The 19839-nt window shown below is 49.6% G+C and overlaps 1 protein-coding gene and 1 non-coding gene across 5 annotated transcripts; both read left to right on the top strand.

Annotated features, from left to right (window-relative positions):
- Window positions 1–1076: 1076 nt before the first annotated feature.
- NECAP2 (NECAP endocytosis associated 2) lies at window positions 1077–15695 on the top strand. 4 transcript variants are annotated; one of them, XM_027110019.1, is made up of 8 exons: window positions 1077–1200; window positions 3762–3862; window positions 6138–6242; window positions 6328–6409; window positions 7387–7495; window positions 9711–9888; window positions 13266–13368; window positions 15187–15695. In XM_027110019.1, the coding sequence occupies exons 1-8, from the start codon at window positions 1109–1111 to the stop codon at window positions 15197–15199; spliced, it is 783 nt and encodes a 260-aa protein (XP_026965820.1). In that variant the 5' UTR covers window positions 1077–1108; the 3' UTR covers window positions 15200–15695. The 4 variants fall into 4 exon arrangements, with proteins under 4 accessions (XP_026965820.1, XP_026965818.1, XP_026965817.1 ...); XM_027110017.1 differs by having other exon boundaries at window positions 14183–15448; XM_027110016.1 differs by having other exon boundaries at window positions 14142–15448.
- Window positions 15696–19181: 3486 nt separating this feature from the next.
- TRNAE-UUC (transfer RNA glutamic acid (anticodon UUC)) lies at window positions 19182–19253 on the top strand. The gene has a single exon. It is a non-coding gene; the product is annotated as a tRNA-Glu (tRNA).
- Window positions 19254–19839: the final 586 nt, after the last annotated feature.

Raw genomic sequence — 19839 nt, 5'->3', positions numbered from 1 at the left:
GGGCAGGGGGTGGGTAGCAGGAAATGGGGTGTTATTGCTTAATGGGTAAAGGGTCTGGGATGATGAAAAGTTCTAGAAATAGATAGTGGTGAATGTAGTTCATTTCACTGAATTGTGCACTTAAAATGGCTAAAATGGTAAAGTTTATGTTATGTATATTTTACCACAATAATTTTTTTTTTAATTTAAGAGGGTAGATCAATCCTATAATAAAGAGCTTATAAAGAGTGAGTGATAGGAGAGAGAGAGGAGAGGGAAGAAGGGAGTGGAGAAAGTTTGGGAGCATTCAGTAAATCAGTGAATTTGGGATCAGCTGTGCCCCACAGAGGACCTGGCACATTGTAAGCACTTAATTAAATATTTGTGTAATGAATGAGAGAATGGTAGAGGAGGAGAAGAGATTTTGAGAATTTGACTCCGGTTAGACATTGTAACTCCTACAAGATTCTGTGAGAAATCCAAGTTAAGACTGGGATACTTTTTAAATTATTTATGTTATTACTAAACTTTGCTTCTTTGAATACAACCTTTTGCTGAGTCTAGGCAACAGGGGCCCTGGGCCCACAGTGGGTAAGGATAAGGGTGGCAGGGTAGGGACATCGCATTTAGCTGGTGGGACAGGTAAGGATTTCTCTAGGAGGAAAAGCCTCAGTCGCGGCTTACGAGTCAGGAGATGGCGGGACATTCAGGAAAAGCCGAGGGAAGCAGAGGCTGGAGGAGAGAGAGGCGTCAGGCTGAGCTGTCTAGGTAGCTACAGCTTTGAATCTCAGCCAACTGGACACCAGGTGTAAGTGTTGAGGCGATGGGGATGACCCACAACCAGACAATGGATTGCAGTGGGATCTGTATTAAAGTTTTCTTTGCAAAGGCCCGCGAGACCTCGTGGAAGAGAAAGCCCCCAGACAACCCTAGTCCGCTCCGCATCAAATGAGCTCCTAGGTCCGTCCGCCGCATGTCTTGAGCCAGAGCCTCCAGCAGAGGGCGCGTGGGCGATGAGCGGCCGAGGCCCGCGAGCTGCCGCTCTAGCCTGACATGGACCATAGAGTCGCGCCGCTTCCGCCCCGCGGCGGGGAAGGAGCCGGAAGTCCAGCGGGCTCCGGGCGTCGAGATGGAGGAAGGCGAGTACGAGTCGGTTCTCTGTGTCAAGCCAGAGGTCCACGTCTACCGCATCCCGCCGCGGGCCACCAACCGTGGTTACAGGTGACCACCCGCCGCCGGGCCAGGCTAGCCACCACCTAACCCCTTCCCTGTCACCCCCGACACGCCCACTGTGGGAGCTGAGGACGGCCCCGCCAATTGACGGGCGAGGGGCAGGGTGCGCGGGGAGGTAATGCTGCGGTTTCTTCCAGTTCGAGGCCAGAGTAGGGAGGGGGACCCAGACTTTCGCCTTTCTCAGTCTGACGCATGGGGCTCCCGGCAGCGGGGAAGGCATGAAAGCCGAATCTAGCGCCGAGCGGGCTGCCGGGGACCCAGGTGGGCCAGGGACCCTAAACGGGGTCAGGAGTGGTGGTGTCACAGACCTATATTTTTCAGAGCTAACCGATGGCCTTGAAGGGATCCTTGAAAAGCCTTCGGGAAAGGCACTCTGTCACTGGCAGAAATCCCCGAGGGGAAGAAAGGGAGCCCCGAATCGGTCAAAAGAACTCGTCCCGGGTAGTTTTAAGCTGATGTTGAAAGCCCAGGGACCCCTCCCTGCCCAGCTTCTTTGGCACGAGCTGCAGTCCTTATCACAGCGTGTGGCAGTTGGGAAGCATCCATCCGTACTTCGCTGGTGAAATGTTCACCTGAGAGAAATAAATACCCGTGTTTGTAAACGTAGAGTGTGTAGAAGGGAACACAGGAAACTACCCCACCAGAGGAAAATGGAGGTTGAAAGGAGACTTCCTGTGACTTGATATCTCTTTGTACTGTTTGCATTTTGTCACCATGTATCAAAAGAAGAAAAATATTAAAAGAAAATATGATGTACCTGACACAGACAACCTGGCCTATGGCTGTTTGTGCCACCGGGGGTCGGGGGGGCTCTTGAAAGCAATGTTTGTCCAAGTTAGTTGGAAATACAGGATTGGCCTGCGCCACAAGAATGGTGGAGTGTCCACATACCTGGCCTCTTGTTACTTTCCAGTTGTGTTAATGTGGGCTTATAGCTGATTTTCTTTTCTTTTTTTAAAAAAATTCATTAATTTTTGGCTGCGTTGCGTCTTCGTTGCTGCATGCGGGCTTTCTCTAGTTGTGGCGAGCGGGCCTCTCATTGCAGTGATTTCTCTTGTTGCGGAGCACAGGCTCTAGGCATGCAGGCTTCAGTAGTTGTGGCATGTAGGCTCGGTAATTGTGGCTTGCGGGCTCAGTAGTTGTGGCTCACGGGCTCTAGAGCGCAGGATCGGTAGTTGTGGCGCACGGGCTTAGTTGCTGTGCGGCATGTGGGATCTTCCCGGACCAGGGCTCAAACCCGTGTCCCTTGCCTTGGCAGGCGGATTCTCAACCACTGTGCCACCAGGGAAGCCCTTATAGCTGATTCTCTAGTGAACAAATATTTTATTGAATACTTACTACATCCATGACATAATTTTAAAATAATATGAAAGCAACAATAGTAAAATAACAAACATTTTGCATTCTATTGTCAAACTGGAGATGGGCCATCAAACCAGAGGTGATCATCTGCCCCCATCCCCTTCAGGAGGATGAGCTTGGTCCCTCTTGGTCCCAAGAGATCGAGGTTACCAAGTGTTAGGACTGGCTAGGTTGGCATAGAGGAAACTGCCAACCCCTGCCCTTCAGCCTCAGAACTCTGCTTATCTTGAGTCTAAGGCCTCCTGCCCCAATAAGAGGAACTGAAGCTGAGTCAGCTGACTTGTGAATCGAGAGTCTGCATTTGTGTGGCCTTCAAAACAATCTGCGTCCACAGTTAATGGTATCTCTCCAAGTCCTGGCATATGCTAAGGGACTTCCAAGAAAAGCCTCTTGGAAACACCCAAGGTTTTTGCTTTTGGGGGTTTTACTGAGCTGCTGCTTAGAACTAAAATATGAAGTTAATACTTTAAAAGAGCCAAAAGAGGCCATTGTGATAGGTCTGTGTTTTCCTGGGTTTATTTCTTCTTAGGATACCTTTGAGGATGTATTTCTTGAATGCTCATTCACTTATCCCACATGTCCTGTTGCTCTCCTTTTCTCTTCTACTGATGATTGCTCCCCTCTCTCCTTTTCCTTCAAGATGGTCTCAGTGGTCCCAAATGATGGCTCTGACCACTGCAGCCTAGCAGTGTCATAAACAAACCATGGGCCCTGGTAGCTGCTTTCTCTACAGAAAGAAAACTGGAATCCTACTTCAGAGACAGTCTCTATAATCTGAAACTGGGGTTGGCCAACTACGACCCACTGTGTTTTTGTTTGACTCATAAGCTAAGAATGGTTTTTACATTTTTAAGTGATTGGGGAAAATTTGAAAGAATATTCCATAATGTGAAAATTGTATGAAATTCAGGTTGTCCATAAAGTTTCACTGAAATACAGCCATGCTCAGTAGAAAATATTTGGTTAAAATAATTAAAGCACCCACATGTTCATGCACCATGACTGCTTTCCCTCTGCAGTAGCAGAGTGAGTAGTTGGGACAGAGATCGTATGGCTCTTCTCTCAAAACGTTTGCCAACCTTTGGTCTGGAGCGAGCAGCCCACATGTCCTTCCCATTCCCACCCCCAGCATTGGAGTAGTGGAGCAGGAACCTCTGGCAGAGGCACAATGGTTTTTGTCCCTTTAGGGCTGCGGAATGGCAGCTGGACCAGCCATCATGGAGTGGCCGGCTGCGGATCACTGCAAAAGGGCAGGTGGCCTACATCAAGCTGGAGGACAGGACCTCAGGTAAAGGCAAGGGAGATCTGCGTGGTACCATACCTCCCACTTTGTGAAGGGATGGGTGGCCCGAGCCTGGCCAAGCCACTCAGGGATCGTGGGGCCCTGTCCTAGAAATCAAAGGCCCGGGTATACTTACAAGCCGCTTCCATTCCCCCAGCCTTTAGTTTAAAAGGCAGTATTTCCTGTCAAACACCTGTTCTTTTGGGCATCCTTAAGAAAATACTAATTTTGGAGCCCAGGGAGAGAAGACATGCAGGTTGGTCCCAAGTAGGAAGCTCCGGAGCTTGCCTGGAAGATAAGCCGGGTGAAGACGCATAGCCCTCTGCTGCTGAGCTCGGGTTCTTAATCAGGAATTCTGCTTATCGACCAAATGGTAACCTCCCAGGTTGACCACACCCATTAACTGAAAGAACTGGAAACTGTCCTTCTCAGCTCTTTCTGTGGTGAGAGGACAAGCTAAGCTGGGCTGTGCTGGGGTCAGCTGGCAGTTCTCACCTTTGGTGAAATCTCTCTGAAGTCCTGCACCACCAGGGCCTCTGGGTGAGCTGTGCAGGGCAGCATGGCCTGGAATAGTGCCAGCCCCCGCAGCCAGAGCCGGAATCGGGCGCAGGGCTTGCCCAGTCAGATGCCCCGGCATTCGGTCATTTATTTTTTCTAACATGTAGAGATTTTCCTTGTGGGGCAAATAAAATGCCAAGATTCATAGGCAGAACCGGCTGCCTCTTCTCAGGTCTGCATCACTTTTGTCTGAGCTGTGGGACCTTGGGCAAGCCACGTGACCTTTGGCACCTTGGCCTCCTTTTTGGTGAAATGGGGCTCACATTAGCTCCTACTTCACAAGGTTGTTGGAAATACAAAGTGAGCACATATTTATCCGAATGCTTTGTGAACTGCAGGGTGACCCAAAGCATTGATTTGTTTTGAGCATGACTGAGCATTGGTGGCAGAGGAGTTTGAAGGGACAGCTGCTGTGGCTAGGCCAGAGAACTCTGGCTGTCAGAGTTGCTGGGTTGTCCCAGGTGGTGTCACAAGGGAATGGCAACACCTGTTCTCTAGGGGCCTTGGGAACTGACTTTAAGGTACACACCTGGTGTACCAGCCACTGCTCAAAGCTGAGCCTCACCTGCAGGACCCACCCCAGGACGCTCTTAGCTTGAGGTCATGCCCACTGGGTCGTTCTCGTCTCTCACTTTCCAATCACTCCAGGCCAGAGTGTCTCAGCCTCAGCACTAGTGACATTTGGGGCCAGCTGAGTGTTGTGGTCTAAGTCATATTTCAGATATTTAGCACCATCCCTGACTTCTACCTACTAGATGCCAGTAGCACCCCCCAAGTTGTGGCAAACAAAAATGTCACCGCATATTGCCAGATGTCCCTTGGTGGAAGGGAGGGACAAATCAGCCATGGTGGAGAACCACTGCTCTAGGCTGAAGGCATCCAGGTGAATCCCAGTCCCCAGGTGCAAAACTAGAGAGAGAAATTAACAAGAAGCTACAAACTCAGGCCACCGATTTGGATTCAGTTCAGCCTTAATTACACAGTCACCTCTGAACCATAGGACTTAGTGGAAACTATTGGTTAAATACTTAAAACGTCAACTGAGATCAGCACACGCAAAAATGATGCGAGTCGTAAATGTTCACAGAAGGTGTGTGCTGCACTGCACCCTGGAGAGCCGTAGGTAATGAGGGGATGCATTTCACAAGAGCTCCTTTTAAAAGCAGTCACTCTTTTGGCCTGAGATTAGATTAAATCCACTGGCTTCAGATTCTTCTGTGAGTGCAAAAACCCTCCCCCCTTTCCACTGGGTTCACCTGCTCCTCTGGAGGCCTGCCTCAGGCACCAGGTCTTTTCTGAAGGTATGATCTCCGTGAGCCAGGGCCCTGGGGGTGCAGGCCGTGGCTGTGAATGGCTGAGGCAGGTGGAATGAGTGGCCAGCAGCTCCAGCCCATCGTTCTCATGTAGAAATGGAGGCCCAGCGTTGCTAGAGCTTTTGATTTTAAGAGAAGCCAGACATCTGGATTATTTTACAAGTAATCTGATTTTGAAGTGTTTGGCAGTTAAATTGAAAATGCTGAAACTGTGAGTGGATCTGACCTGTAAGCCACCTCTGACTTAAACCTCTCCTTGGTTATATTCCTCTGTTTTCCCTTCGGCCAAAGTGGATTTGACTTGAAACCCAGAGTCAGGTTTGCCCATCTGCCTCTCAGGAAAAGGCCCCAGTCATGTGATAGAAACAGTCTGGGGGGTCCTCAAGGCTCACCCTCCCTTATGCTTTCAGGGGAGCTCTTTGCTCAGGCCCCAGTGGATCAGTTTCCAGGCACAGCTGTGGAGAGCGTGATGGATTCCAGCAGGTACTTCGTTATCCGCATCGAAGATGGAAACGGTACGCATGGGACTTGGAGCTTCTTCCTCTGAGAAGGGTTTTCTCTGCCTCTGGGAAGTGGGATTGATCGTGTGTTGTCCCCCAGGGCGACGGGCGTTTATTGGAATTGGCTTCGGGGACCGAGGTGATGCCTTTGACTTCAATGTTGCCTTGCAGGACCATTTCAAGTGAGTGGCTCCAGGAGACACATACTCATGCCTCCTCCCTCTCTCCCCGGACAGAATGGTCTCCCAGGTTAGGATACCCAGGTGGTGGTGTGTGGTACGTCTGCCAGCAGAGCCTCAGGAAAACTCACTTCTCCTTCGGGGCAGGTCACCTTCTCTGCGCTCTGCCAGTCCTCATCTCTGCTTTGAAGTCATTTCCTTTACCCGAGGTGCATCTCTGCCATCCCAGTCAGCTGGCCCAGCCTTTGAGGTGTCACATCTCTTCCCTCATCAGGCCCCTGAGCGGCTAGAGTCCTTGTCAGGCTCCTTTGGCCTTTCTGGGGCTGTCCCTCCATGCTGTGATAAACAGTGCTCAGATTCCCAGGCCACTCAGCACACACCCTGGTGGTGCTTTCTGAAGCTAAATGGGCAGGAAAGCCTTCTCCCCTGCCATCTGCAGGCCTCCACCTCTGGCTGCGGGGAGTGTGCAGCTGCTCTCGTGGGCCCCTCTAGCTCTTCTCTGCTTCGGGTGGCTACTAAGAGGGGTGTATGGAGGGTAGGAGACCTTTTTGGTTGCTTTCAATACTTTCTGGGCACTTGTCCTGTCTCATCATCTACTTTTTAAGCCCCTGGAAGGATGTGGAGAACTTGTCTTAGTCTTCATGCCACATGCTGAGGAGGAGATGGCCAGGTTCTCAGATTTCCTAAAGACCAGTGTTAGGACTCTCTACATAAGTGACCTCATGATTTTCATAGCAGTCTTTAAGGCATAGAGAGTTGTCATCCCATTTTGCTGATGAGGAAACTGACGTGCGTGCAGCTGCGTATGCGTCAGCACTAGGATTTAAATTCACACCTAACTCCCAAGCTGCTCTCAGTTTCTGCCCCGCTGCTGCAGTAAAAGCCTCGTCCTGGACTGGTGGCAGGTATGAATGAAGTGAGTGCGTGAAGGCAGGGCAGCTCGCCTCCTCCTCACCTTTTCCTTCCTGTTCTCTCCCCAGGTGGGTGAAACAGCAGTGTGAATTTGCAAAACAAGCTGAGAACCCAGATCAAGGTCCCAAATTGGACCTAAGCTTCAAGGAGGGCCAGACCATCAAGCTCAACATTGCAGTGAGTCCCCCCCTCACTTGGCTGTCACGGCCACCACACCAAGCCCAGCCCAGAGCCCATCACTCTTTTCTCACAGTTCAGCACATGTTCATTGAGCAGCTGCCTGGTGCCAGGTACTGTGCTGGGGGCGAACGAAAGGGCTCTGCTGTCATAGAGCTCAGAGTTGAGCTGAGATGGGGGGAGTCTGGGTGTGATTACAACATGGCGGGATGGTTCTACGACCTAGGGATGTCTTCAGTGCCATGAGCTCCTAGAGGAGGAGCGTGCAGTCCAGAGTTAGGGGGAACCAAGGAAGGCTTCCTTGCAGAAGCGACCTGTAAGCAAGGGAAGAGGGGTCAAAGGGTGGTTCAGGCAGAGGGAACGGCATGTGCCAAGCCTCTGCTTTAAGGAACGTCAGTCACTTGCTGCCAGAGCTGGTGTTTCTGTCCTGGCTTTGGGGGCTGGGGTGGGGTGGGGGGGTCAGTGTGCTCATCCCAAGCTGTGTCTTGGTCTGAGCCTTGAGGAAAGAAGATTTGGTAGCACTCTGGGCAGGAAAGCCTCGAGGGTGGGCACTGGGAGTCATGGACAGCTTCTGCTGGTGGTGTTGTCCTGGCTCCCTGTGTCTTGTCCTGAGCTGCCCTACATCTGGCTTTCCCCCGTTAGCTCCTGTTGAGAAGAGGGAAAGGTCGAGCTGGGCTGGACAGCCATGACTTGGCCTTTACCTGGCTATGGGGGTGGAGATGAGTGATTTGGGGGAACCAAGGACCCCGTGGATTTGTTTTCTGAAGAAAGTTTGTAACCCTAAAATAACGCTCTTCCTCTTTACTTACTATCTCTTTCTCCTCTTTTCTGCTTCATGCTGGTGATGGTTTGGGACCCTTGAAGTTGGCCAGCTGGCCCTTAAGAGAAAATCCAGGTCATGTCCAGTGAACTGTTGGGGATGTGAATCTCTATCTTGCTGGGAGGAAACTAACATTTAATGAGCATCAGCTCTGTGCCAGGTAGTGTTTTTTTAGGTACTTCTCGTGTGAATTAAACATCCTCCCCTTTTATAGGTGGGGAAATTGAGGTTTAGAGAGCTTGAGGGTCTTGCCCAGGGTCGTAGAGCTAGAAATAACTGGCACAGCTGGGCTCACGCCCAGGTCTTTGAGGGCTTTTGCCTTCAGGCTGTGGTCTCAGCACGTGATTAAGCTGCTGCTCTCCTGACAAGGTGGGAACCACGTTGTCTTCACCTTTGAGCTGCTCTGGTTTCTGGTTCACCTGGGTGTTCAGGTTTTTGTTTTTCTTTTTTAAATGTTTTGTCGAAGTATAATGCGCGTACAGAAAAGTACACACGTTATAAATGTAGAACTCAGTGAATTTTTAAAAACCAGGTTTACCCCTACAAACTAGCTCCCAGATCAAGAAAGTGGGTGATTCTCAGCACTCTGGAAGCCCCTCTCCTGCTCTCTCGCACAGGATGGAGTGGCCACTGTGCTGACTTTGAACACCCTAGGTTTTGTTTTCAGTGTTTTATTAATTGACTCATACACTTCATACCCTTTTGTGTATGACTCCTTTCCTTTACTCTGTAGTATTTGTGAGAGCATCCATATTGTTCTGTGTAGTTGCTTTATTCTCGTTGTGGCATGCTCCGTTATGAGAATGTATCCCAGTATCTACCCATTTAACTGATGGTGGACATGTAGGTAGTTTCCATTTTGGGGCTATTGCAAGTAGTTCTGCTGTGAATGTTCAAATGTGCGTCTTTTGGTGCACATGTGTATGCATTTCTGTTGGGTCCATGTAGGAGTGGAATGGCAGGGGTGTCGGTTCATGCGTTCAGCTTTAAAGATCCTTCCAGTTTTTCAACGTGGTTTTCTCTGGTTACACTTCCACTAGCAGAATGTGAGTGTTCTGGTTGCTCCATACCCTTGTCAGTGCTTGATATGCTACGTCTTAGCCGTCCTGGTGGGTGTGTAATGGTATATCATTGTAGTTTGATTTGCATTTCCCTGATGATTAATGAAGTCGGGTGCTGAGTTTTTAAATTAAAAGCATTTGTGATAGCTTTAGAATTGTGATGCATTGAATACACCCCATAACAATGGAAGTGTTGGATGGATGGCTCTTGACCATCTTTTGGTGATACGGACGTTTGGGGCCCAGGGGTCACCTTGGGCCTCCTCTTGAAGTTTTCTGATCGCAGAGGCACTCCAGCAGAACTGACTGATTCGCATTCCTGCCCTCTCTTTAGAACATGAAGAAGAAGGAAGGAGCAGCTGGGCCTCCCCGAGCCCGGCCCGCCAGCACAGGAGGACTGAGCCTGCTTCCCCCTCCCCCAGGGGGGAAAACCTCCACCCTGATCCCTCCCCCTGGGGAGCAGTTGTCTGTGGCGGCATCCATTGTCCAGCCAGCAGTTGCTCCCAGTTCAGGTCAGTGCTCGAGGGTGACTATTCTCGGTGCTAAACCTGCACCTTTGGGTTCTTCTTCCTCTCTGGCAGCTGGGGCCCCATGGCTTTCCCTCCTTCACTCACACTGGTCACACTTAGTACCCGTGTGTGACAAACTGGAAGGTGGGTGCCACAAAGCTGGTCCTGTCCACACTGGGTAAGGGCTTCCTCTCTTCCCACCACTTACCCCTTCAGGGCGTCTGTCCCCCATGATGGGCAGGGGCTACAACTCATTTGTTGCTGTGAAATCATCAGCATGTGGGTTCCTGGTTCTCAGAGGCTGCTCATTGAGTGAGTGAGTAAGTGATGGAGACATGGTCTCTGCTCACAGGGAGCTCAGTATAGTAGGAGAGAGGAGTCATGGGCACAGAGACCAAACGTATGGGGACCAGAGTAACTACCAGCCAGCATGATCTGGGGAGGCTTCATGGAAGAGGTGGCATTGAACTGGACCTTGAGGGAAGAAGATTGGGGCTGGGGACACTTGCCATTCCAGACAGAAGAAGAGCGTGAATAAGGCTTAGACTTTTAATGTTTAAAACACTGGCTGTGTTTAGGGGATGAAGGCAGCATAAGTGTTCCAAGGTGAGTGGTGGGAAATAAGATTGGAGATTTAGTTTGAAGCAAGCTCCTCAGTGAGGCTGTTTGGCGCTAGAAAGCTGGGAGGCAGCTCCCCCAGCAGGTGCACTGGTGCTTGTTCCAGGTTGTAGGGAATGCCTTTTGGAGACCCTGGGATTCCAGAAGTTAGTGTCTAGTGCCAGCCTCTGGCAGTACTGGGATGCCAGCCCAGTCCTTCAGTGTCCCTGCCCTGCCTGCCCAGCACGGCTTGATGCTCCTGGCCTTCCCCAGGCTGGGTGACTGTCGCCAGCCCGCTTTCTCCACACAGCTCTCACCAGCATCTTGGGGGAATGGGGGGCAGGATCCAGACAAGAAGCCTGCTTTCTTGCCCTTTTAATGGTCATGGACATTGGCTCCCCTATCTGGAGGTCAGGCTTCAAACCTCAGCCCTGTGGGAAATACCTTAATCTAGGAGGGTGGCCGGAGTAGCAGTCAGGGAGCACCCCTGCCTGGACCCTAGCAGTTATTCTCAGAGTAAGGTCAGAGGACCACCTGCCTTGGCATCACCAGGGACGGGGGCAGGACTCTGCATACTTAACGTTATTTGTGTGCTTACTAAGGTCTGAGAGCCACTGTCCTAGGCCGTCCCTCCGTTGCTGGTGCATTTTTTTTTTTTTTTTGTGGTACGCGGGCCTCGCTGTTGTGGCCTCTCCCGTTGCGGAGCACAGGCTGCGGAGCACAGGCTCCGGACGCGCAGGCTCAGCAGCCATGGCTTACGGGCCCAGCCGCTCCGCAGCATGTGAGATCTTCCCGGACCAGGGCACGAGCCCGTGTCCCCTGCAGCGGCAGGCGGACTCTCAACCACTGTGCCACCAGGGAAGCCCTGCTGGTGCATTTTTAATGGCCAGTTTGGAGATCCTGCTATGTGCCAGGTAGTGTTTGAGACCCTTTTGATACTACAGGTACAGCCCAAGTCCTTGCTCTCAAGGCCTTATGTTTTAATGTGTAAGACAGGCAGTTGGCATGTTTACGAACAAAATGGTGTCATGTAATGAGAGTTGTGAATAGCTAACATTTTTTGAGCACTTACTCTATGTTCCAAAATCAGACTGGCTGAGTTCAAATTCAGAAAATTGCCTACTACTTTGTTCCTCAATTTTCTTATCTGTAGGGTGGGGGTAGTAATAATCCCTACAGTACAGGTTTCTTGTGTGGATCCGATGAGCCAGTCCACATACAGCACTCAGAACAACGCCTGGAACATTGTAAGCACTCGCTGAATGTTAGCTCGCATTTTAGTGATGTTGTCGTCATTATCATCACTGTTTGCTGGGCCTGTTCTAAGCCTTCCACATATATTAACTTATTTAATCCTCAGACCAGTCAGTCTTATGAAGTAGTCACTGTTACTGTCTATTTTAGAGATAAGGAAACTGAGACTTAAGTAACCTGCATAAAGTCAAACAGCTGGTCCTGGCCTGTCTTCCTCCAGTGACTGTGATGAGGTTCAAATGAGATAATGTCCGTTAGGCACTTGGTGAACTGCAAAACTAAACTGTGGAGGGCCCTAGTTTTATCTGGTTTCCCAGCCCAGAGCACATTAGACATAGCAAAAAAAAAAAAAAAAATTTTTTTTTTTTTTTTTTTTTTTTTGCCACACCACGTGGCATGCAGGATCTTAGTTCCCTGACGAGGATCGAACCTGCGCTCCCTGCAGTGGAAGCATAGAGTCTTAACCACTGGACCTCCAGGGAAGTCCCTAGACATAGCAAATTGGTGGGAAGGTGGAGGGTGGCAGGCACAGGCCCTTCAGAAAGGACAGCTGGCAGCACTGGGGGAGGTGCCAGAAAGACACAAAAGCCACCCTCCCATCATGCCACCCACCCCAGTGAAGAGATACACGCAGCTGTATAACTAAAAATGGTGGAACTCTAGGCATTCTAAGCAGTAGATATGGAAAGACTGATAATGCTATCCATAGCTTCCAAAACAGCCCAGGGATTAAAAAAAAGCCAAAAGGAGTAAATTAAACTTTATCATTCTTATGAAAAGTAGGAAATTAGAAAAGAAATTAAGCAAGGTAAACAGAAAATACGAAGTAAAATGGTAGAAACTAGTTCACGTGTTCAGTAAAAAGGATAAACTGGCAAAATATAACAAGAGAAATTGCGGGATCAAGTCTAATAGTGGGAGAGGTCCAGAGGCCAAAAGCCTACAGTGCAGCCCTCAGCTCCCCACAATACTGCACATACACACACACTTAAAAAAAAAAGATACACACAGATGCCCACTTCTTTGTTACTTCTGGAAGGCTCTCCCCAGCCCCTAACCAGTTTGGCTCCCAGCACTTGGTACTTGTCTGGCACAGAATTGTCTCAGCTTGTTGATGCAGACTCTGGACTGAGGACTTTATATGAAGATGACCTTGTGGTTTTGGTGGACATTCTCCATCCAAGAGGTCAGGGCAGGAGATAGTAAATTTTGAACAGATTTCCAACATAAACGGTTGAAACGAGGTCAGCCTCAGGTACAGGTGATGGTGTGTGACTCGCCCTTGCTGGTACCCCTCCCCTCCACCGGGTGTGTGGCCTTCTGCTGTCTCTAGGAGCCCCTCAAGGGCTCGTAAGAAGACAGTGGAAATGTGGCTGCTTGTAGGTGTTTTGTTGCCCCAAAGCACGTCTCTCCGCATATGTCTTTCTCAGTCACCTGGAATCTCGAGTCTGATTTCGGGGTCACTGAGACAACCAAGAGGGAAGATCTCTGACTCCTCTGTCTCCTTCTCTTCTCTCCCTTCCCTTCAGACTTGGAGACATCAATTGGAGGTGCCACTGTGTCCTGGCCGCAGCCCAAGCCTGCCGCTACTGCCACCGCCGACATCTGGGGAGACTTTACCAAATCCACAGGGTGAGGAGGGTCATGTTCTCTGTGGGGGACTGGGGCCAAGGCTCTTTCTCTCAAAAACCTGGGAGCAACAGCTCTGGTTCAGACATTTTCCGGCCAGCCAGAGGACAGAGCCCCAGAGTGGCCACTTTGGGAGGCATGTTTCTCTCCGGGAAGGCTTTTTGCTGGTGTCCACTGCTGGGTGGCCTGGAGCCACCTTCTGCAACTCTTTCTGGTCTTTAAACCACCTCACCAAGTGCTTTGGCTTGTCACCAGTACCTCCCTCTTCCCCTCCTCCCCTGCAGCTACCCTAGGATACTGGGCTGAGAGTTAACCTGGGTTCTGGCCTTGGCCCGTTGTCATGGGACCTCTGAGGCAGGGTCTCTTGCCTTTTCTGCTTCCTTAAAATTTCGAGCCTTTACTTGGTGTCAGGGTGAAGAGATGCTAAATACTAGTCACACAGTTGTTTATGTGGACAAGCTCTAGGACAGGAGTCAGCACACATTTTCTATAAAGGACCAGGAAGCAAATAGTTTAGACTGTGCAGACCATGTGGTCTCTGTTCCGGCTGCTCGGCACTGTTCTTGTAGCTCAAAAGCAGCCACAGACAGTATATAAATGAATGAGCATGGCTCTGTACAAATGAAACTTTATCTACTAAAAAAGGCAGAGGACTAGATTTGGTCTAGTCCTGGGCTGTAGTTTGCTGACCCCTGTTCTAGAACATTCGGGGACTGGCCTTTTGGAGCTCTTTCTGCCCAGAAATAAGTCCCGTCTTATCTGCTTTGTATTTTCAGATATCTGAAATCTCCCACCCCTCCCTATCTAACCTTTCCAGGTCCACCTCCAGCCAGACTCAGCCAGGCACAGGCTGGGTCCAGTTCTGACCTGAGCACAACTCCTTTTCCTCACACAACTTCTGGAAAGGAGCTGCCTCATCTGGGCAGAAGGAAGGAGGATGAAGCACTCCCTGGCCAGCCTCTGTTTGGAGCATGACTCTCTCCTCTCCTCTTCCTTGCCTGAACTCGCCTGACAGACTGGGCGTGTCAGGCAGTAAATGGGCACCATGTCGCGCTGTTTCCTGGGATTCGAGCGTGCAGCCAGAACACGGGAGAAGAGTTGCAGGATCCCTGTCCCTGTCTGTCCTCTTGACTTGAGAGAGACTCTGAGACTTCTTCCATCGCAAAGACTCGTGTTAAACACAAGCCCCTGAAGCAAAAGAAGGGGTCGAGTGTGCTGCCTGGATTCAGATCACCCCTTCTCGGGGGGTTACAGGTGTCACGTGATCAGTGTCTGGAGGGGGGCTTTCCTCACTCCCATTGGCTGTAGCCATTCCAGTCAGGTGCCTTAAGAGGAGGGATTCCTTCCTGATTTCTAGCAGGTTTATAGGCTGCAGCTTGGACAGATAATCAGGAGGGAAATCAAGAGTATTATCCAGACTTTTAAGATTTTTTTGATACTTGCTTTGCTAACATGCTGATCTGCACTAACTCATTGTCTTTGCAAAAGGCTTGCTTCTGTAGTCTGCGCCCGCAGGGGCCTCTGAAAGCATTCCTCACTGTCACTCACAGGAGCTGCTCCGAGCCCCAGGAAGCAGTGTTCATCTCGGCTATGGGGCCTGGTTTCCGTGTTTGCCGGGCCGGGCAGACGCTGGAAACCAGGTGCGACAGTGTTTGCGCTGGAAAGTGGCAGCTGTTCTCATGCAGGTGGGGCTTTGGCCTTCCCGTTCGCTGGCAGCTCTCTGGGCTCACAGTGCAGTTCCTGGCGGACTTGGGTTTTCTCCTGGGTGGTTTCTGAAGTGCCTTGTCTGCAGACAACCTCTTACTTTCTTTTCTTCTTCAGGGACTGTACATGAAAGACAGAAGGAGTTCTGAAGCAACTGGAAGTCTAGAGTTGCCTGGTTTATAAGAAATAATTTTATAAGAAATAATTTTATCTGAGCACAACCTCTAAAATTGCTTTTATCGACGTACGTTACCTCTTAATTGAAAGATTTCTTTTTTTGAAGGGTCAAGATGATGAACTGAAAAGAAGTGTTAGCCCCTTTGTGGGACCAGATTTCTAAGATGAAAAATAAATATTTCTACTCTGTCAGTGTACATCAGAGATGGAAGTGTTTTGGCAGCATGGCTGCCAAACCCTCCAGGATGCCTCAGCCACCTCTCACCACTGAGCATTTGTCCAGACTTAAAAGTCTAGGGCCATGGTGACAGATTGGCCAAAATAGGGGAATTTGGCCCTCTTGCCCTAAGGCAACCAGCAATTTCCCTTCCACATAGAAGAGACAGTCTTTCTGCCATTCTGGGACATTCTGGGCTCCTTGCCTTCTAATGTGGGAGGAGAGTCCTGCCTCCCACCAAGACCTCCCCATAGAAGCATCTTCCTAAATAGTAAGGGTATCTGGGCACACAGAGGCCAAAAAATAAGATAAAGGCCTTGGTGCTTGTCATGTCTGGGTTCTGTAAGAAAGATGCATTTTTGTTGTTGGTTATAGAAATGGCCACTCTGGCTAATAAACTGTCTAAGGGAGGACAAAGAAAATTGGAATTGAGGATCCTCATGTCCTTTGAATAAGGAAAAGGAAATTGCATCAAGGGATTCTCAGGAGTGGTAAACTTCTTTGTGTCTGCTTCCCATTACTCCCTATCTTCTTTATAAGTGCTTAGAGGCTAGAAAAGAGGAAGCTTAGAGTTAGAGGAGAGCCTTAACCAGAAGCATATACCATTGAAGGTAAGCCCTTGGGTCCTGCAGACAGACCTGGGCTTTGATCTAGGTTGTCTACTGGTAAATGTGTGACCACAGGCTCCTTAAGCCAAGTGTCACTCAGATGAGGCATATGAAGCACTAACGGGTGCCCATCCTATAATTTGACCTTAATCACCTTGATGTAGAATCAGGTAACGCATCCAGAACCATTACTCATAATGGTGCTGATAAGGCAGCTGATGAAGAAACAGCAGTCACAAAATCTAATTCCTGAAAAGCACCTTGAGGGGTCTCTGGTGGGCAGGGGATAGTCTGGTGCTCTGCATCACCAACTGGAATCCCAGCTATGGGACCAGGGTCCCCAGGAAAACTCCCAGTACCAAACCAGGCATCTCTTCATTTACACCCTTGACTGGAGCTTCCAAATTGGTGGGGTGGGGGTAAGAGATGGGTGTTGGGTTTCGGGATTTTGAGACCTGAGCTGCTCTCTGTACAGCAGGAGGACTTGGACACATTGAGGTGGCAGGCGGACTACAGCAAGATGTTTCCATGATTAAATGACATGGCATTGCAACATCTGTCGTGCTTTAAAGAAACCACCTGCCATGTTGTGTGAGTTGCCCTAATCCGAGGGTCACAGTGTCAAGGTGGCAAAAGTAGCCTCTGCCGAGAGCCAACAAATAGCTGAAGCTCAGGGCAGCAGTCTGCATGGAACCGGATGCTACCAAAACCACCTGAGCTGGGAAGCAGAGCCCTCCTCAGTTGATCCTCGGATGAGCCCCGCCTGCCAGCACTGTGAGTGCAGCCTTACGGAGGACCCAGCCAAGTTGTGCCCAGACTCCTAACCCCCGGAAACTGAGTTAGTAAATGTGTTTCAAGCTGCCAAGATGGTAATATCATTAGGCAGCAATAGATAACTAATACAAGAGGTGAGTGAAGGGCATTGGAGATGGGAGTCAGTGTGAGAAAAGAGTCTGGACAGGAACCTCCCTGGTCATGCGTGGTTAAGAGTCCGCCTGCCAGTGCAGGGGACACGGGTTCGAGCCCTGGTGTGGGAAGATTCCCATGTGCCGTGTAGCAACTGAGCCCACGCGCCACAACTACTGAGCGTGCACTCTAGAGACTGTGAGCCACAACTGCTGAGCCTATGTGCCACAACTACTGAAGCCCGTGCGCCTAGAGCCCATGCTCTGCAACAAGAGAAACCACCAAAATGAGAAGCCTGCGCATCGCAATGAAGAGTAGCCCCTGCTCGCCGCAACCAGAGAAAAGCCCGCGTGCAGCAACGAGGACCCAACACAGCAAAAAATTTAAAAAATTTTAAAAAGAATCCTCCTGCCAATGCAGGGGCACGGGTTCGAACCCTGGTCCAGGAAGATCCAACGTGCGATGGAACAGCTGAGCCCCTGCACCACAGCTACTGAGCCTGAGTGCCACAGCTACTGAAGCCCAAGCGCTTAGAGCCTGTGCTCCGCAACAAGATAAGCCACCGCAATGAGAAGCCCGCACACCACAATGAAGAGTAGCCCCTGCTCACCGCAACTAGAGAAAACCCGGGAACAGCAACGAAGACACAATGCAGCCCAAATTTTTTTTTAAAGTGGACAGATTTAATGGCTGTATGGCCTTGGGAGGTCACTTAACCTGCTCCTTGGGGGCCTCACTTTCCCTGTATGTGGACAGCAACTATTGCTTATGTGCTGCTTACTCTGCACAAGGCACTGTTCTATGCACTTAACATAAAATTCATTTCAGGCGGTCCAGTGGTTAAGACTCCTCGTCCCCACTACAGGTGGCACGGGTTCGATCCCTGGTCAGAGAACTAAGATCCTGCAAGCCGGGCGGCCAAAATAAATAATTAATTTTTAAGATTAATTTCATTGTCACAACGGCCCTATGAGATAGATACTCATCCCTGTTTTACAAGTGATGAGACTGAAGCACAGTGAGATTATGTAATTTGCCCAAAGTCACATAGCTGCTAAGTTGGAACCCAGGCAGCCTGGCTCTAGCATCCATGCTTTTAATCAGGTTGATCTTGAGTGGTGCTGCTGACAGGGCTGGCACCTAAGACCTGCCTAATACATGGAAGTTCCCATTCCCTCCATGTGGATTAAGAAAGCCCTAATATGGGGGCTTCCCTGGTGGCACAGTGGTTGAGAGTCCGCCTGCCGATGCAGGGGACACGGTTCGTGCCCCGGTCCGGGAAGATCCCACATGTCGCAGAGCGGCTGGGACCGTGAGCCATGGCCGCTGGGCCTGCGCGTCCGGAGCCTGTGCTCCGCAACGGGAGAGGTCACAACAGTGAGAGGCCCGCGTACCGCAAAAGAAAGCGTCCCTAATATGGCAGGTGTTTAATGACAGACCAAGGGGTGGGGCTTTATTCCATAGGTAATTGGAAACCACTGAAATGCATTATAGACACACAGTAGGTGCTCAATTTCTGTTGATTTCTCTGAGCAAGGAATGACAGGAATATACCATCCTCTGTGGGCAGAGTAGACCTGATTATGGGTGTGTAATGCAATAAGAAAACAGAAAAACACAATATTAACAAGCAAATGTAATATTATCATAGCAAAGACTGGAAATAGCCTACATGTCTATATTAGTTATCTATTGCTGGGTAACAATCACCCCAAAACTTAGCTTAAGACATTTCTTGTCTGACACCTGGACTGCAGCCTGTGAGAGGTGTGGAGACAATACCCAGCTAAGCTGCACCTGGATTTCCCACCCACAGAAACTGAGACAATAAATGTGTTAAGCTGCTAAGTATTGGGGGTAAGGTGTAGACGTGCTCTCTTTCACATAAAATGGGAAGAGGAAAATATACTTTATGTGCATAAAATATCTGGAAAGATATATAGGAAACAGCACCACACAGGTTGCCTGCAGGGAGAGACTGGGTGACTAGGAGACAGGGATGGGAGGGATACTTACTTTTACTTTACAATGTTCTGCACTATTTGAATTCGAACCATGTAAATGTACCATCTTTTCAACAAAAGAAAATCTATGTTTAAGAGGTCATCTGTCATCCTAACACCTAAAGATAGCATGGTTAACGTTTTAGTGTCTTCTCATGTTTTTCCTATTATATCTATATACAAGAAATATTTTTCGGGAATTCCCTGGTGGTCCAGTGGTTAGGACTCGGCACTTTCGCTGCTGTGGCCCAGGTTCAATCCCTGGTCAGGGAACTAAGATCCCGCAAAAAAAAAAAATTTACAAACAAGGGCTAATTCTGTCCTACTATTCCGAAACTTTTCCCTTAATATAACAATTTCTGGACTTTCCTGGTGGTGCAGTGGTTAAGAATCTGCCTGCCAATGCAGGGGACACGGGTTCAAGCCCTGGTCCGGGAATATCCCACATGTCAGGGAGCAACTAAGCCCGTGTGCCGCAAATACTGAGCCTGCGCTCTGGAGCCCACGAGCCACAACTACTGAAGCCCGTGCGCCTAGAGCCCATGCTCCACAACAAGAGAAGCCACTGCAGTGAGAAGACTGAGCACTGCAACAAAGAGTAGCCCCTGCTCGCTGCAACTAGAGAAAGCCAGCAAGCAGCAATGAAGACCCAACGCAGCCAAATAAATACATACATACACACATAAAATTTTAAAATATATATGTATAACAATTTCTCCAGTTGCTGAACTTTTTTTGTAACATTTGGAATGACTTCATAGTATTCCATTAAATGAACAACTTACATATGCAAGTCCCCTATTGCTGGACATTTTGGTCTTTCTAATTTTTTGCTGTTAAAGCCAGGCATTAAAAGGCA

This window comes from Aethalodelphis obliquidens, unplaced genomic scaffold (genome assembly GCF_003676395.1).
Source record: "Aethalodelphis obliquidens isolate GAN/ISIS:26980383/991018 unplaced genomic scaffold, ASM367639v1 scaffold9, whole genome shotgun sequence".
Lineage (NCBI taxonomy): Eukaryota > Metazoa > Chordata > Mammalia > Artiodactyla > Delphinidae > Aethalodelphis > Aethalodelphis obliquidens.
Note: the sequence above shows the minus strand (reverse complement) of the source record. Positions and strands in the feature narration are given on the sequence as shown.

Bases quoted from the DNA above. Each gene is read 5' to 3' on its own strand.
- NECAP2 (XM_027110016.1), top strand. From the start codon at position 1,109: ATGGAGGAAGGCGAGTACGAGTCGGTTCTCTGTGTCAAGCCAGAGGTC. The intron at 3,863-6,137 runs GTAAAGGCAAGG...TTATGCTTTCAG, and splicing joins GCTGGAGGACAGGACCTCAG to GGGAGCTCTTTGCTCAGGCC. The intron at 6,243-6,327 runs GTACGCATGGGA...GTTGTCCCCCAG, and splicing joins CCGCATCGAAGATGGAAACG to GGCGACGGGCGTTTATTGGA.